At 47.1% G+C, this 17,171-nt stretch overlaps 1 protein-coding gene across 3 annotated transcripts in view; it reads right to left on the bottom strand.

Annotated features, from left to right (window-relative positions):
• Positions 1–3,821: 3,821 nt before the first annotated feature.
• Positions 3,822–17,171, bottom strand: part of TPX2 (TPX2 microtubule nucleation factor) — a 29,813-nt gene continuing 16,463 nt past the window's right edge. For 2 of the 3 annotated variants that reach the window (XM_077929456.1, XM_077929455.1), the window contains exons 7-16: positions 14,730–14,887; positions 13,811–13,982; positions 13,078–13,216; positions 11,168–11,387; positions 10,105–10,206; positions 9,551–9,727; positions 7,812–7,958; positions 6,764–6,875; positions 5,208–5,395; positions 3,822–4,603 (exon numbers count right to left, since the gene is read on the bottom strand). In XM_077929456.1, coding sequence (XP_077785582.1) covers positions 4,493–4,603; positions 5,208–5,395; positions 6,764–6,875; positions 7,812–7,958; positions 9,551–9,727; positions 10,105–10,206; positions 11,168–11,387; positions 13,078–13,216; positions 13,811–13,982; positions 14,730–14,887 — 1,526 coding nt within the window. In that variant the 3' untranslated portion in view covers positions 3,822–4,492. The remainder of the gene's footprint in view (positions 4,604–5,207; positions 5,396–6,763; positions 6,876–7,811; positions 7,959–9,550; positions 9,728–10,104; positions 10,207–11,167; positions 11,388–13,077; positions 13,217–13,810; positions 13,983–14,729; positions 14,888–17,171) is intronic. The other variant, XM_077929457.1, reaches the window with a different exon arrangement.

Below are 17,171 nucleotides of genomic sequence, written 5' to 3'. Positions count from 1 at the left end.
GCAGGTCTGTTGAGCAAGACCTGGCCATCAGCTGGAACTACGCGACTTGAATTTGCTGGGATGTGATTGAATATCAGCCGAAAACAGCCTGGAAGTGCCCTGCGAGGCTTGCAGCACTTAAAAGATGTTTTGATATAGAAGACGGATCCAAAAGGCACACACACACACCCGGGCTGACTTTTGGAGCATGGCTGGGGTCAATGTGTGTGTGTGTGTGTGTTTGTTCTGTTCCAGGCTGGAGAAAACAAGCACACCCACCGGGTAGTTTTTGGCTCTGTGGACACAGCCCAGAGGCTCCAGCCAGTGCACAGTGTCCTGGGAGAGTTGGCCAGCGGTCAAGCATGCCTGTTCCCCTGGCTACAGTGCCGTCACAGCTTCAAGCAGGAGACACTTTAACCTTTCTGCTCTTTCCATGGGTCTGAGAAAGTTGGTCGGGCAGTCAGGCCCGTCCCCTTCTCAGGGAAACTCAATCCCCAGGCTAATTCGAGCCACTCAGCAGGGCAGCTGGCTTACAAGAGTTGGAACAGGATGGAGAACCCTTACCTGAATATCCCAGCCCCTGCTCCGTAACTGGAGAGCCCGGAAAATCCGGGGAGAACAAGTCTGTGATGTAGTCAACAGCTTCTCAAAGCCTTCCATCAGCACTGGGAACTTCCTGCTGGGGGGGTGGGGTGGGGTGATTGGGAAACATCAGGAACACACTTTGACAACTCTTAAAGAGGGTGGGGGGACAAGTCTATAACCCTGGGCCTGAGCAACGACACTCATATTGCCCCTTTGAAGGGGTACCAGAGAAAATGCCAATTGCAGCCAACGCAATCATGGGTTACAGAATCATAGCTGGAAGGGACACCTAGGGTCATCTAGTCTGACTCCCTGCAATGCAGGAATTGTGCCTAAAGCATCCATGATTGGGGGTCATCCGACATCTGTGCAAAAATCTCCAGTGAAGGTGAGTCCTTTCACCGGTCTTGAAAGACCTACATTGGCTCCCGGTACGTTTCTGGGCACAATTCAAAGTGTTGGTGCTGACCTTGAAAGCCCTAAACGGCCTCAAAGGTCCAGTATACCTAAAGGAGCGCCTCCATCGCCATCGTTCTGCCCGGACACTGAGGTCCAGCGCCGAGGGCCTTCTGGTGGTTCCCTCACTGCGAGAAGCCAAGTTACAGGGAACCAGGCAGAGAGCCTTCTCGGTGGTGGGGCCCGCCCTGTGGAACGCCCTCCCACCAGATGTCAAAGAGAACAACAACTACCAGACTTTTAGAAGACACCTGAAGGCAGCCCTGTTTAGGGAAGCTTTCAGTGTTTGACAGACTATTGTATTTTAATATTTTGCTGGAAGCTGCCCAGAGTGGGCAGGGTATAAATAAAAATTATTATTATTACTATTATTATTATTATTATTCCAAAGGAGCCTATTCCACGGTCAAACAGCTCTTAGTGCAAGTTCTTCCTAGTTTAGTTGGAATCTCCTTTCTTGTCGTTTTAATCCTTTACCTGCGGGTAAAGGGCGGTATATAAATTCAATTAATAATGCAACACACCATGGTCCTTCCCCAAATATTAAGTGCAGGGGGCACCCACTTATAAGCAGACAGAGGCTGGAGAAGGAATGCACCTGCCTGTTTTTCCTAATGTGGAAGCAGAATGTATGCTTCTGTGGCCTGCAGGGATCTGGGCCTGACACAGGAGACATGAGCTTGCTTCTGTCTTAAGGAAACGTCTCTCTTAAGAGTGTAACAGGATCAACACGAAGGTGGGAGGAAAAGTGAAGTATGGAATGTTTGAAGGATTTGGACCAGAAATGTTTGCATATTCCCCCCCCCCCCCTGCAAACTACAGTAGTTTCTTCTGGATTCTTATTAACCACATTGTGATAACTTTAAAAACTGTTAGGGTGTTTTGCTTACGTACAGATGAGATGAGACGTACAGATGAGAAGTCTGGTTCATGAGTCTTCTGCAATGCAATTGCCTTGTCTTAATAAACAAAGAGTCTTGAACAGACTTTATTCCAACCACGTTGTGAAAGCTGTTTTTCTTCCACACTAATATCAGTGATGAAAATTACATAATTCTATTTCTTTTAACAATAGCTCCTGCCCAAACGGAACAGTATTTTACCCATGCAACCATATTTAGACGATGGACAAAAAACAGGCAACTGCTTGCTTGGGTGTAGTGTAGAAGGGCCCAAATTTGAACAATAGGCTAAATGCTTTGCATGCAGGGCACCCCAGTTGCAAATTCCCTTTTTTAAAAAAGGGGCTGCTGATAGTAGCTAGAAAGATTCCTGCCTCCACCTTTGAGAGCTGCCACAAGTGGATTACAAGGGCTAACTTAGCTTCATATGTTTGCGCATTCCAGCTCTCGGAAAAAGATGCTAGATGTCTACCACACCCTGGCAGCTATTTGCCCTGAATCTGCCTGTAGTCTCTTACTGTGCATGATGGTCTTTACTGAAAGTCAGCTGGTATGCAGAACATGGGGGCTTCTGCTAGGCAAGTGAGCAGTGCCAGAAGCATTCTTAAGTGACAACACAAATCTAGCTTTAAATTTGAGGTCCAGTGCCAAAGGCCTTCTGGCGGTTCCCTCCCTGCAAGAAGCCAAGTTACAGGGAACCAGGCAGAGGGCCTTCTCGGTGGTGGCACCCTCCCACCAGATGTCAAAGAGAAAAACAACTACCAGACTTTTAGAAGACATCTGAAGGCAGCCCTGTTTAGGGAAGCTTTTAATGTTTAACAGACTATTGTATTTTAGTGTTTTGTTGGAAGCCGCCCAGAGTGGCTGGGGAAACCCAGCCAGATGGGCGGGGTATAAATATTATTATTATTATTAAGAAACTAAAGTTCAGAGTGTTACTCCCAACTGCAACAAACCAGAAGCAAAAGGCTACTTTTCACTACTAGCCCAGTCCTGGGATCCTCATGGGTGTTGCAAAGCCAGACCAATTGGGCCCACCTAGCCCATTGTTCCTGGCACGCACTGGCAGCAGATCTCCAGGTTTTCAGGAAGATTTCCCCAGCCTTACCTGGCACTGCTGGACATTGAACTTGGGACCTTCTGAATGTAAAGTTGCAATTCTTCACGACTGAAACCAAGTTGTTGGAATTTATCCATGAAACTACAGTGGTACCTTGGGTTACATATGCTTCAGGTTACAGTCTCCGCTAACCCAGAAATAGTACTTTGGGTTAAGAACTTTGCTTCAGGATAAGAACAGAAATCGTGCTCCGGCGGCGTGGTGGCAGCGGGAGGCCCCATTAGCTAAAGTGGTGCTTCAGGTTAAGAATGGACCTCCGGAACAAATTAAGTACTTAACCTGAGGTACCACTGTATAGGTGAAAGCAGGGAGGGATAGCACTGATTCTTGTTACACCATTATCCCAAAGGAGGCAAGTAGGGACAGGCTGGGGCTGCCCTGACAGAACCTCATGTGGGGGCATCCCCACGACCCAACTCAAGTGATCCAAACCTGAGCTCTGGCCGAGTAGACAAAGAGCAGAGGCAACATTAACCAGCCTTGTCGGCAGCTGCAAGGAGGCTGCAAGCCCAACGTCTGGGAAGGTGGTCAACAGCGTGCATCCAATTTGGATCCTAAAATAGCACTTCTATCATACAGCTCAGAAGCCGCTCAACAGCTTTCCTACAAGGATCTCGTTACTCACCTGATGGCTGCGGCACGGCTTACCATTGCAATGCATTGGAAGTCTCTCAGCACAGACCTGCTTGAGATCTGGATCGCAGAACTCTGGGAATTAAAATTAATGGACAAACTAACAACCCCTGTGCAAAGGAGCCAAATGACAAGAAAACCACCCATTTTCAAACAACCTGGCAAGGTTTTTTTTTTTTACATTTATTACATATACAACATCAAAGCAACATTGTTCTATGGTCATGGTACACATGTCAACCTTTGTTTAAAAGCTAAAATCACTGGAAAGTTAAATGTAATTAAAAGAGAAATGTGGTGCTTCTGGCTGAATGCCGATTGTTGCTTCCTGTATAGGGATGTGAAAATAATAGCACAAAATGGGGATGGGGAGGAGAAAGAGCATGCAGCCATCTCCACCTCAGCTCAGAGAAAAAGAAAGCCTGCCCCCCTCCCCTTGACTGTACTCAGTTCTGCATGCTGTGGTACAGGTATATTGAAAGCACGGTTCCCAACCAGAGCCAGCGATTAAGGTAGGAGGGTCCAGTCCAGGAAACAAGGCCACACAAGAACAAGGAAGTTCTGCACAGCAACTCAAGTCCTAGAGGGTATGTGCAAAATGTTTTGAGGGCTGGGTTTCAGTTACGGAGAGAAATTGAAAAATGACACTTTTTCCCCCTAGGCTTAGAGGGAAAAGCACTCCCAGTAGTAACGTTTTATATTGCTTACGTATAATAGTTTATTGATAAACAAGTCAATAAAATACAAAAGGGGAAAAAACACTATACTAAGAAGGGGGGGGGAAAGCACCCCTTGTCTTTTCTTTCTTGGTTATGCATTAGCGTTGAAACCTTTTGGAAAAGTTTGGAGAGTGAGGCACGGTCAGGGGTTGGTCGCTGGCCTTGATCTCCACTGGCTGGTACCTGTGGATGGGGTTGGCTTTGTGTACCTGGGAAGGAAAAGAAGGAGGAGGTTCTAAGCACCGTCATCAAAGGAGAAAGTGCTGTTGTCAGGGAACAGCCTTGCTCACCCCCCCCCCCCAAGGAGGGCCAACCACTGAGAGACTGCGGACAGCGCTGGAGGCATACAAGAGAACATTGAGCTGTAAGTTCAAGTTAAGCCAATTACAGTGTGCCTTCGATTGCACCTTCCCACCTCCCAGTATGTGTAGAAGCAAGAGTCAAGACATCTTGACCCGCCGAGACGCAGGAACGGTTGCAGGTACCTTAAAAGTCAAAGGAACAGATGAAGCCACTTTATACCAAGGCAGCTCTCCAACATCTTTCCAGCTCAGAATTAACTGCTGCAAAGTGTAGTAGACATCTGGCTGGGCCTGTTTTCCCAGAAAATCCCCCACACAAGGTAAGAGATCTACCACTGAGCTACAGAGCCGGCTTGGTTAGTTGTAAGACCTCCTGCCAGTAAAAATATTATATATGTTATGTTATTTTATTTAATGAGCTGCCTGCACTGCTAAGAAAAGATGGGATCCATTCCTGACCCAGACGCTTAGGCGTCTATGATCCATGCCCTCAAGCCCCAGGCTCATTTACCAGCTCTTCTCTCAGCTCAGCCAACTCGGCTTTCCTCTGCTCTTCCTCATGACGTCTCGCCGTCTCCTGCAGCCGCGCTTTCTCAGCTTCAAGTTCCGCCATCCGCCTCTCGAATTCCTGCCGCTCTCGGGCGCGCCGCTCTGTGGCCAGCTCAAAGCTTTTTGGAGCTACGGAACCAGAAAGGACATCTGAGTTTCGGAATAGAAGGGGGAACAACTCTTTATGCGGGAAGGTGGTGCCTGTCACGCAAAGCACCCCAATTGCATGTTTGTTTTTCAAAATGGAAGAGCAGCCCTGCCGGAGCAGACCAAAGGTCCATCTAGTGCTAGTCCTTCATCCTACAGGATCCAACTAGAATTTCAGCTGCAAAACTGAGCTTTGCAGAACTGGTTGGATGCTTTCTCTTGAAGCTTCATTTGCTAGGATTAAAGGTACAAGGCTTTATGTAGACACCTGGCTCCCTGCTCAGACAGGCCGTGGGCCATCCAGCCCAGCATCCTGTTCCCACAGGGGCCAATCAGAGGCCCGTGGAAAGCCCACATGGAGGATTCAAGCACAAGAGCCTCTCCTCTCCAGCAATTCACAAGTATTGCAACCAAGGCTTCAGGGTGTGGGATGTAACATAAGCAGTCAAGTACAACACTTCCTGTTTGCCTAGAGTGGACACAGACAGGGGGATGTTGATCCAGCCAGTTGAACTTCCTGTTACACTTGGTCTGGAGCAACCTCCGCCTGCTGTGACCAGGTAGGTGGGCGTGACCCTTGCAGACCCCACAATAGGTCCAGTCATGTAATCACCTTCCTCTTTTGATGCCTTTTCTTCTCTTGGACTGGCTCTCTGCCAGCATCACATGAGCGCATCCTTATAAGGATGTAAGCCACACTGTATCTGTAACTACAGTACAAGCTAAAGTCTGCCTTCAGGGATCCAACCGTGAACTGAATGTGAGTAAACTTCTCATTACTTTTAAAAGAAGCTTCTTGTGTCTTTATTCTTTTTAGGAGGGATAAAAGGGGTCCTACCAGGAATATGCCCCAATCTGAACAAAGCCAGATTGGATTGCTTAAGTAAAGAGATTCAAACGAATCTACCAACTAGCTTCCTGCTGTATACTGGGGAATGTCACTCTGCTGCCAACTCACAAGCGTAAGTTACAAAGGATACTATTAAATCAATATATCCTCTCCTAGTATCTACAACATTCCCACAAAGGGCACTGACAATATTCTGTCACCCAAGAGCAAGCTTGCCTCTTCCTTGGAGTAGCCATATGCCGAGCCCTTTGTCCTCAAGGAATTGAGGAATGTAGAGAAGGCTGGAAGCGGTTGCCAGGATTATGACTCCATGCCTTCTGCTTACGCCTGATCTAACTTAGCACTCAATCAACAGCCATGTCTCCACACAGCTGTCAAAAGTTGCTGCCCTCACCTGTTCTTGTGGCAACTGAGATGGGACTTCTCCCTGCCCCCCAGGCACAGATGCAAGCTAACATCACGCAAGGCACCACTTTGGGGTTAAGTGGCTGGGCCCTGAAGGCTGCCCAAGGGAGCCTCACCTGAAAGGACTTTGCTCTCCCTCTTGGGCACAAAAGGTTCCTGGTGCAACACGGTGCTTGGATGAGCCTTGAAAGAGGCAGCTTCCCTCTGTTGTTTCATCTCTTCCTTGAGCTGTTCAGGAAGGGAGGGAAGTTGGGGGGGGGGAAGAGATTTAAGAGAACCCCAGACACTCCTCACCAAGGCAAACAAAGTCCACAAGGAAGACTGACAAGTCAGCAAAAATAAGGTACTGCGGTCTAATAACGCCTGGGTTGGCTAGGATTTTAAGAATTTGATTCAGTTTCTCCTTTTCTACCACACATTATCATGTTTACAGACACTATGCACTTGCACACAAGTACAAATACACACTCCTTGTCATACACACGTGGTCCTTGAGCCATGCGACAACACACAGCTTGAAAATCACTAAAAGCAGCAATGATGAGAAGGGACCAGACTCTATACACCAAAGTATTCTTTAAAACAATGTACTTTAAGCAGCAAGTTCCAGGGCTGAAAAGCATTCATTCAACAAGGAGGGCTTATTCCATATAGCTACATCTCTCTCTCTAGGCCAGATGTGGCTAATTTGAGCCTTTCAGATGTTGTTGGACCACAACTACCTTTATTAGCCCTGACCAGTGGCCAAGCGGGCTAGAGTTTGTGGGAGTTGAGGCTCAGTAACATATGGAGGGCTCCAGGTTAACTATCCCTGTTGTAGGAGAAAGCAGGGTGGAGAGTAGAGATACAGATCTTACATTCTTCCCTGTGTGGGTGAGCAATTTTGATGCATAACAGGAAAACCACCCCAGTAGGATGCTTCCCCCATCTGTTTCTCATGACTTTATCCACACAAGGCCACTTTGGCCAGACAAAACACTGCAGGAAGAGGCCACTAGGCTGCTCCCAGTCCAAACACCGGAATCAGCCCCCACAAGTGCAGGGTTGTGTTGGATGCTGCTTCCGATGGCAGCCTCAGACTCTCTCCTCTTCAAACGATGGAAGGGAAATGGTAAAGATGGCCAGGAAGGGCCCTCGGCTCAGTCAGCTGCTCAGCCCCCTCACCTGCTGCTCCCACTGCTCTTGCTTCACAGCTCCCCTCATATCAACAGCCAGTTGGAAGGGCTCCAGCTTGGTGGGGCTCTTAGTCTTCTTTTCCGGAAGGCTGATGTGGTCAAAGTGGGGCAGGGGGAGTGCTTTGAACTTTGGCACCTGCCAACGAAACACAGAACAAGGCTCAGCATTGCTGGTGAGATGAAGACTTGGAACATAGTAAACACATCAAGTGAAAAGCTCTTGTGGAAAGCTAGGAGAAGTCTTGGAGGCCACCTTCCCTCACCTAATCTTTCAGGTGCATCTTCTTTCTCCTTTTAGACGGAGGCCCTTCCAGCTGCTTTAGACTACAATTCCCATCTGCCCCAGCCAGCGTGCCCATGGTGGCTAGGAGTGACAAGAATTGCAGTCCAAAACAGCTGGAGGGCACCAAATTGGGGGAGGCTATTTAGAGATCAATATGCCCTCCTTCTCCTCTGGTTCCCACCTGACATCTGAAGTGAGGCAGATGGTGACTGGGGAGAGGCCCTTTTAAGTCGCTGTGCCAGGGCTGTGACTAAACATCAGGAAGAACTTTCTGACCGTAAGAGGTGTTCAACAGTGGAAGGGTCTCCCTCGGGAGGTTGTGGAATCTCCTTCCTTGGAGATTTTTAAGCAGAGGTTGGAAGACCATCTGTCACTCAGGGGGTTGGGTCCCTTCCAACTCTATGATTCTATGATCCTCTGCCTGAAATCCTGGGTAGCTGCTGCTGGTCAGCACAGACAATACTGAGATAGATGACCCAGCCATCTGACTCCATATGAGGGAGCTTCCTATACTTTGTCAGTACATTATATGCTCACATGGACCTTAGATCCCACAAGGGAATCCTTGTGGAATAGCAGCAAATAAGGACTGAGATTCTTTGTACAATGTAATGGTGTAAATAGAAGCTTACATTTGTAATGTTTTGAAAGATTTTAAGATAATATTTTAGTTTCCTGTTAATTAGGTTGCTTTGACTGTAGAGTTTCTTTTTTTACTTCCTTCTGTAGTGTTTTATTTTGGATTGCTTTATTTCATGTTTTAATGTAGGCTGTAATCAGCTTTGAGATTTTTGGGGGGTAAAAATGTAAAGCGGTCTAGAAATAGAAATAATAATAATAATAATAATACAGATTGGCATTCACTTTTCTCCAACAGCCATCTACTTCCCTACAGCTATTTTAGGCAAGTGAGCCTCCACAATGAAGCCTGGACAACTGATGTGAACCTCTGGCCTTCCCTTCTCTGCCAAAGACACTTTTAGAAGCTTGGTCTTAAATGTGATCAATTATAGCAAGGGTGAGGAACCTATGGCTCTGCAGATGTTGATGGACTACAGCTCCTTGAGCACTGGCCATGCTGGCAGGGGCTGGCGGGAACTGTTTCTTATTATTGTATATAACACTTAATTGCCAAAGTGGCCTCTAAGCAGTTTACAAATATAAAACCAGTTACACAATAAAACAATTCTGTTAAAACATTAAAATATGGGAGTGAGAGCCCAACAACATCTGGAGGACCCCAGGTTGCCCACCCGTGAGTTAGAGATATAACCAGCAGATTCCTACATAGCCCAGGGAATGGCCAACATCTGCTTCCGTCTTTTGTGGCCTATTTACACTGAGAATTGTGCAAAGATCCACTTTTGCTTTTGGACAGTAGTGTCAGGAGGAGGATGGCCTCTGCCCCAACAGGAAAAGGGTGTCCCTAAATGAAAAGCACCCACCTCTTCTTTTTGCAATTCTTCAATTTTCTTCTCTTTCTGAAGAAGCCTCTCTTTGTCCCGAGAGTCAAAGGAGAAAGGGCACATCTCCACCTGCCTAGGTTCTGCAGCTTTTGGCTTAAAGGGCACCCCAAAGTACGGCACTGGCTTGGCTTTGATCACAGGCACAACCTCCTCTTCCTGTAGAGAAAAACAGCACGGGAAATGGAGTAGGGAAGGGAACAAAGGCAGCCTCCACTCCCCCACCTGACCTTGTGTGAAGAGTTGCATCTTAAGGAGACTTGGAGAGGGCAGAACGGCTATCCTTTGGGGAAGGCTCGCCGTGGCAAATCCAGGAACCAGTTCAAAAAGGGACTCTTAAAAAATCACCCAGCCACTAGGATATTTACCATCCAGCTGTGTCAGCTGATGGCCCAGAACTGCCTGGTTGCAGGCAAAACACTCACTGAGAAGGGCTGAGCGGTTCATTTGAATCCTAGCCCCCATGTCAGCAGTGGCTACAGCAGTGAAGCAACACAAGGGTCCCCAACTGCCATGCACTACAGAAAAAGAATCACCTTCACTTTCTCCTCTTTAGCCAGGATGCCAACTCTGTTCTTCAGAGCAAATGCTGGGGACTGTGGAACTGTGGGAGGGAGCAGTTTTTTCTCAGGAACACCCTGCAGGAACAAAACAGCAAGTTGTACTACCGGTGAGTCAGGAAACACGGAGTAGTGTTAAAACAAATTTCCCTTCTACATTTTGCATTGGGACAAATCAACCTGGTGGAAACACAGCAGTGCCATCTGACGATCAGTTCTGCCCTACATAGGGCTCTGTGTGCCCTGCACAAAACCCTCATCTTTGCTCACTCAAGTCTTAACCAGGAGAGAGTTCTGTTAATGTTAGAATCATTTTCAGTGGCCTCCCTGTCCCCTGGACTAGTTTTATTCTGCTCGCCTTGGAAAGACACCTCTTCCCCCTCTTGCATGCTGCCACAGCTAGCAGGTCAGAGCGCTAGGGAAACAAGGAGTGCTCCTTCCTGCATCCAGAGTGCTCAGAGCTGCTCAACCTTTCCAAGAGGTGAGCAAAAGTACTTTCCTTTCCATTGCAGTGCTGGATGGACAGCTTCCAGCAAGAGGCAATAAACCTTCACACATACCCTCCACGCTGCATGGATCGGGGAGACTAGATATCTGCCTGCTCCTGATTGTGTGCGTCCATTTGTGCACCAACTTTGCCCCCCGCCCCCACTGGCAGGCAACCCTAAGTTGGGGAGCCAACTGTGGATGCAGCCACCGAGTCCCAAAAGGTGCATCCCCTCTATGACAGGAGCTGGTAAGCATCTGGTTAGGGATGAAGGTGAGAGTGTTTCTGATGGACGTGGGGTAAAAGTAGGCTGTGAGCACAGCAGCCAAGCAAAGAGCCCAAAGGTCCATATGTGAAAATGTATGAGCAGCAAGCAGTAGACTAGAGCAAGATGACTCTGAAGCCAGACAAAGGATTGAAGCTCTTGGCATCCAAAAGGCAAAATGGAGGGCCTGGTGGAATGCAGATAATCAATCATAGATTCAGACCATCTTAGTACCAACTTCAGCCCATTTTCCTTTGAGGTTGAAAAACACAAGCTGCAAAGATTACCACCACATCCTCCAGGATTTTAGTCGGACATGGCCTCGAATGGAACTGGAAGTGTTCCTCCTCCTGGTGCTTCTTCTTGCTCTCCCGTTCTTGAATGCGCTTCTCTATTTCCAAATCAAAGCCAACTGGCTTGGTGGGCTCCTTCACTGGAGGCTTCTTGGGCAAGACTGGTGTTCCCTCCAGGATCCGGGGGTTGAGCTCTTGAGCTTTGAACCTGTACCTGCCAGACGATGAAGCAAACGGTGAGACTCCAATGTGGAGTCGAAATTACTCCATGCCATGGGCTGAGTAGAGACAACTGAAGTTGCCTGAAGTTAGCCCATTACTGTGACACTTCAAAGCCATGGCCGTGTGCCTGCAATTTGACATTTCTGACTGCAGAAGTTTTGAACTAACCCACAAGGCTCCTCCTGTCTGCTGAGCAGACAGGGTAGTGCCTGCAATTTGACATTTCTGACTGCAGAAGTTTTGAACTAACCCACAAGGCTCCTCCTGTCTGCTGAGCAGACAGGGTAGTGCGAATGGGTAGCTTTAACATACCCATTCATGTGAGTGTACAAAGCTGCTCTATCCTAAGTCAAACCACAGCCCCATTGAGTCCAATATAAGATGGGGAACACCTGGCTTGTCAGTAGTACATATGAGAATGATTGAGGGGTCTTAGCAGACCACAAGCTTAACAAGGGTCTTAGCAGACCACAAGCTTAACAAGAGCCAACAGTGTGATGCAGCAGAAAAAACAAAAAACCTAATGCTATTCTAGGCTGCATCAGCAGAAGTAAAGAGTCCAGGTCAAGGGAAGTAATAGTACTGCTCTATTCAGTCTTGGTCAGACACACCTGGAATACTATGTCCAGTTCTGGGCACCAGAATTTAAAATATTGATAAGTTGTAATGGGTGTACAGGACAATGACCAAGATTATCAAGGGTGCTGGGTATGTTTAGCCTGGGAAAGAGGAGATTGAGAGGAGATAAGATAAGCCACCTTCAAATATCTAAACAGCTATCACATGGGAGATGGAGCAAGCTTGTTTTCTTCTACTCTGGAGGGTAGGACTTGTACCAATGGATTCCAATTAAAAGAAAGGAGATTCCAACTAAACATCACAAGAACTGTCTCACAGTAAAGCTGTTCAACAGTGCAACGGTCTCCCTCAGGAGGTGGTGAGCTCTCCTTGGTTGGAGATTTTAAAGTTGGATGGCCATCTGTCAGGGATGCTTTAGTTGAGATTCCTGCATTGCAGAGGGTTTGACTAGATGACCCTTGGGGTCCCTACAACTCCACAATTCTATGATTCATGGGCAATGCTTACTTGAAGCAGCTCTCCAGAGTCTATCAAAGCTCTACTACTGGACATACTTAGCTGGAGAGGCTATAAATTAAACCTGGCACCTACAGGCCAAACCTGTTCTCAAGCACTAAGGTATGGGCCTTCTTCCAGAGGCAGTCCTTCCCAGTTTGTAGATGACACAATCTCAGTTGGAAGATCTGCCATGGAACAGATACAGGCAAATGCACAAACCAGCCTCTAATCAAGGAAGCCCTTGGGGGGGGGGGGTGGTCTTGCTGCAGTCTCACCCAATGTGTCTCCCCAAGTATATTCATACCCTCAAGGGGCTCTGACTACTTTCCCTTACCCCCACTGGACTGCAGGACATACAAGCCTGAACACATATATATAAAAAATGGCCAGTAAGCACCTTAGAGACCAACTAAGTTTGTTCTTGGTATAAGCTTTTGTGTGCATGCACGCTTATTCAGATACCAACATGAACATGAAATCCATGCAGAGAGAAGCACTCACACAATTCTGGCTCACTGGCTGGATTCTACACCAAGGACACCACCAGGAGTCCAGAACTATATTCAGTTCAGAGAGGCGTCATGTGGGCAAAAAGTTGCACTTACTGTTGAAGCTTCTCAATCTCCTCAGCCTCTAACTCAGCAGTGCTCTTGCATTTGACAGGTCTCTGGCGGGTCTTGGTTTCAAGGCGGGGAGTTTTGGGGTTGGTTACCTTGGCCTTAAGTGGCTTTGTTTGGCTTATGCCTGCAAGAACGGGGGGAAATGACCATAAACAAAAGCACAGCTTACCAAGTTATCTTTAAAAAAAGAGGTGCATTTAGCCAACTCTCATAATTGCAAATATGAAGTCTTATTGCCTTAGAAAAAAACAGGAAAGTATGGAAAGTGAGGCTGATGTTAGTCCTGATATATTCAACGCTTGCTTGTGCCATCCAGTTCCCATTTTACATTTTTCCAAGTTTAAGCCTTGTGTCCTTGCCCAAACGCTTCAAATAAAAAGAGAGAGGGGAAGACAACGACACAAACCTAAATTCTGATCTTAACAGAATGCACTCTAGTGGAAGTAACTGAATTTTCTTAGGAAAATTAAGCAAAAGTCTCAATTCCAACTTCAACCTCCTATCTCTGACTGTCTAGTCCCCCTAGAACTGCACACTTGAAAAATAGCCAACCTGTCTTTACTCCTCTTAGCAGGAAAGAAGAGGCACCGCTGTTTAGCAGTCTCCAAGACATAAATAATTGCACCTGATTAATGTCACCAAGTTCAGGGGGACTGTGCTCACAGTGGTCTTCCCACTGTCACAAAGGGGTACCTGGCCAAGCCACTTGCAGCCTTACCTTCCTCGGTCTTCCTGCTCCTCAGGTGGTAACGTGGTGGGGTGCGTTGCTGGAAGTTTCTAACCTGCTGGGCCATTGATACAAATTCTGTGGAAACTTCATCAAACTTCCTTTTGTTGCTTTGGGACAGGTTGAAGGGTTTTGGGACTGTCATACCCTTAGACGCTTGGATCTGTAAGGAGACAGGGCTGGTTTGTTAGCAGAATGTTCTCAAGGCAGGATGATTAGCCCACCAGCTGCTGACAAAATTTACTTGGCCTGCAAGTCTATCTCATTCTAAAGCTCTTAGTGCAGTGCATGGTCTCCACACCTCCTCAAACGAACATTTGGGAGTTTACCTGTGAACTGAATAAATAATTATTCATTTCAGCAGTGGATGAAATCTGCATATATACATTTTGAAGGCCCATTCCTTTTTAAAAGAAGCAATGCTGAAGTACAAGTTTACAGGTGTATTGTTCTGAAAGAGGCTAAAGTTGAAGCCTCTTTAACATACCATAAGGAAAGGACACTATAGAATGGTTAGAGAGGGTCTCATCTAAGCAGAGATTAACCCCACAAAGTAGGCTACATACATGAGAAAATGTTGTATGCTGTATTGTTTTTAACACTCGATTGGGAGCCGCCCAGAGTGGTTGGGGAAACTCAACCAGATGGGTGGGGTATAAATAATAAATTTATGATAATGATGATGACGATGAGCAGCCTGTGTCAAGGTAACACGAGGCCCCAGCAAAAGACTCCAAAATAATCTGCCTCTATTCTTTTTTAATTGGCACCTACTTCTTCTTGCCCTATATAGAATTTATTTCTTGCAAATCTTTTCATCTGCAAATCTTTACACCCCAAGAGATGCAACAACAGGCAGTTGAGGGCTCTCTAGCCAGAAGTCTCGTTTCTTGATTCTCGTTGCTCTCACCGGAGATGGTGGGTGCCTCCTCAGAGCAGCTTTGAAATCCACCTCCTTATACTCTGTGGCGGGCTGGTTTTCACCATGCTGTTTAATCCTTTCATCTGTGCGGAAGTGGAAATCTACTGGCTTGGTGACATGGGTCACCATCTTCTTGACAGTTTGCCCTGGTGGGGAGAAAGTGGGGGGTGAGATTTAATAAGAAGCATTCCAATGTCAAGGACATGGCAGCTTGGACAACTCAATATGATGTATTCACATTCCACCCAATCAAGATAAATGAAATATTGGGCATACTATGAAGGTTCATTTTCTGCAGGGGATGGAGGGAATCCTCAGATGGGTTGTGCCTCCCACTTGCTCCACTAGGCAGGACTATGCCAGTTAAGTTGGCGCATTCATTTTCCATCCACATCAAGATAAATTGCCACAGTCACATACAAATAATCTGCTCTAGGTACCACCCATGCAGATTCACATGAACCAGTGAGAACTCAGTGGGACATGGAAAGAATTTGTGAAAGCCCAGCTTGTAGAGAGTCACAGCCAAGCAGTGTGTCTACACCGTTTTCACTTAGGGAGTCGCCAAGACCTCTGCAGACTTTATGGCACAAAGGCTAACTAAAGTGATTAAGAAGCTTAATCAGTCAGTGGGTTTCATTGTTTATAGCCAATGGCCATCACAATGCAGTGCGAGCTCTTAATCACATTCCATAAGAAGAGCCCTGTTGGATCAGAGCACAGGTCCACCTAGCCCAGCTTCCTGCTCTCAAAGTGAGTATAGCCAGGTGCTCCAACGGGAAGCTCAAAAGCAGGCCCTGAGTGAAACAAGTCTTCTCACTTGCAATTCCAAGCAACTGGTATTCAGAGGGATGCTGCCTCTGACAGTGGAGGTAGAAGATAGTCCTTCCAAGGTGGCTAGTCCCAAGAAATATTGGGACTTTTGAGAATTAATTCCCTTTTTGCTTTGTGTTTATATCTAGATTGTTAGACTGAAAGGCAGGAGCGGACCATGCATTTTATGCATTTACGGTGGCTAGCATGGCTTAGGTGCATCTATAAATAAGGCATGACGACGACGAGAAAAGCCACCCAAGGGTGGGGGGGAGTAGAGCAACTTGAGAGGCCTGTAAAGCGACTCCCTTTTCACTCAGTTCGCAGAGAGGTTTCCCATAACACTAGAATTTGGAAGTGTCCGATGAATCCAGTTGGAAGCAGGTTCAGGACAGATGACAAAGAAGCACTCAATACACAACTTTTGGTAGCCCCTCCAAGTTACAGCTTAAGAAGTGCTGCCAGTGGCCCACGGTGCCAGATACCTGCCTGGCAGACAGAGATTACCTGTGCCCAGCAAGGCCTTTCAAGGCTGGGACTAACACCTGCATTAGGAAGTGCATGACTATAGTCATGAGAAAGCTCTTAGGAATAATAGAATAGAACCATAGAGTTGGAATAGACCACAAGAGCCATCGAGTCCAACCCCCTGCCAAGCAGGAAACACCATCAGAGCACTCCTGACATATGGTTGTCAAGCCTCTGCTTAAAGACCTCCAAAGTAGGAGACTCCACCACACTCCTTGGCAGCAAATTCCACTGTCGAACAGCTCTTACTGTCAGGAAGTTCTTCCTAATGTATTTCAGAACATTCAGCTGCAGACAAACTACAATCATGTGGCACAATCACGTTAAGGATAGCCACACACAAGGTTGTTTTGCCCAAGGCCAATGTGCCAGCAGAAGGGTCCAGTGGGGAGGGGGGAAAGAGCAAGCCCCATGCCAGCCTGCTTGTACACCAGGAAAATACTTTTTAGAAACCTTCCTTCCTGACTGCCATCTGAGATGAAATGGGTGAAACTGGAGATGACCTCAGTTCTGGCATCCCAGTTGTGGGGTCCTTTCCCCAGGGGAAAGCCTTCTGTGGCAGGTGAGGGACACCCTTTTCACACTAAGGGCCAAATACCCTTTCAGAGACCACAGTACAAGGACAAGTGGGCACAGCAACAAACGTAAATTTCACAGGCAGCTAGTTTCTACAACACACTCTTTGTATCCTCCATTCACACAAACAGGAGTCATGAGCAGAGTTAAAGGACACATTCCAGCCAGGCAAAAAACAAAACATAACCCTGGGTGTGAAATGGGACCAGTGAGGGATCTGGCAATTCTAAGGACCACCTTCAGCCCCTGGCCTGAGGTTTGCCACCCCCTTTTTATGACACCAACAGCCTTTCTATCTCCTAAGGCTATGATGTTGTGCTGTTTTTAACTTTAACTCCTCTAGTGTTTTTACGCTGCTGGAAACGTCCTATTTTACCCAGTATAACAGTTCCAGACAGGGGCGCCGACTTGCCCCCCACATTGAGGGGGCTGCTGTCTTGTGACACTTCACGTGATACTGCCCGGTGTCTGTGCCAAAAAATATTGGTGAAGCTGAAACGCCCTCCACCCCCT

The sequence above is a fragment of the Podarcis muralis genome, chromosome 5, assembly GCF_964188315.1.
Source record: "Podarcis muralis chromosome 5, rPodMur119.hap1.1, whole genome shotgun sequence".
NCBI classification, from domain to species: domain Eukaryota; kingdom Metazoa; phylum Chordata; class Lepidosauria; order Squamata; family Lacertidae; genus Podarcis; species Podarcis muralis.
Note: the sequence above shows the minus strand (reverse complement) of the source record. Positions and strands in the feature narration are given on the sequence as shown.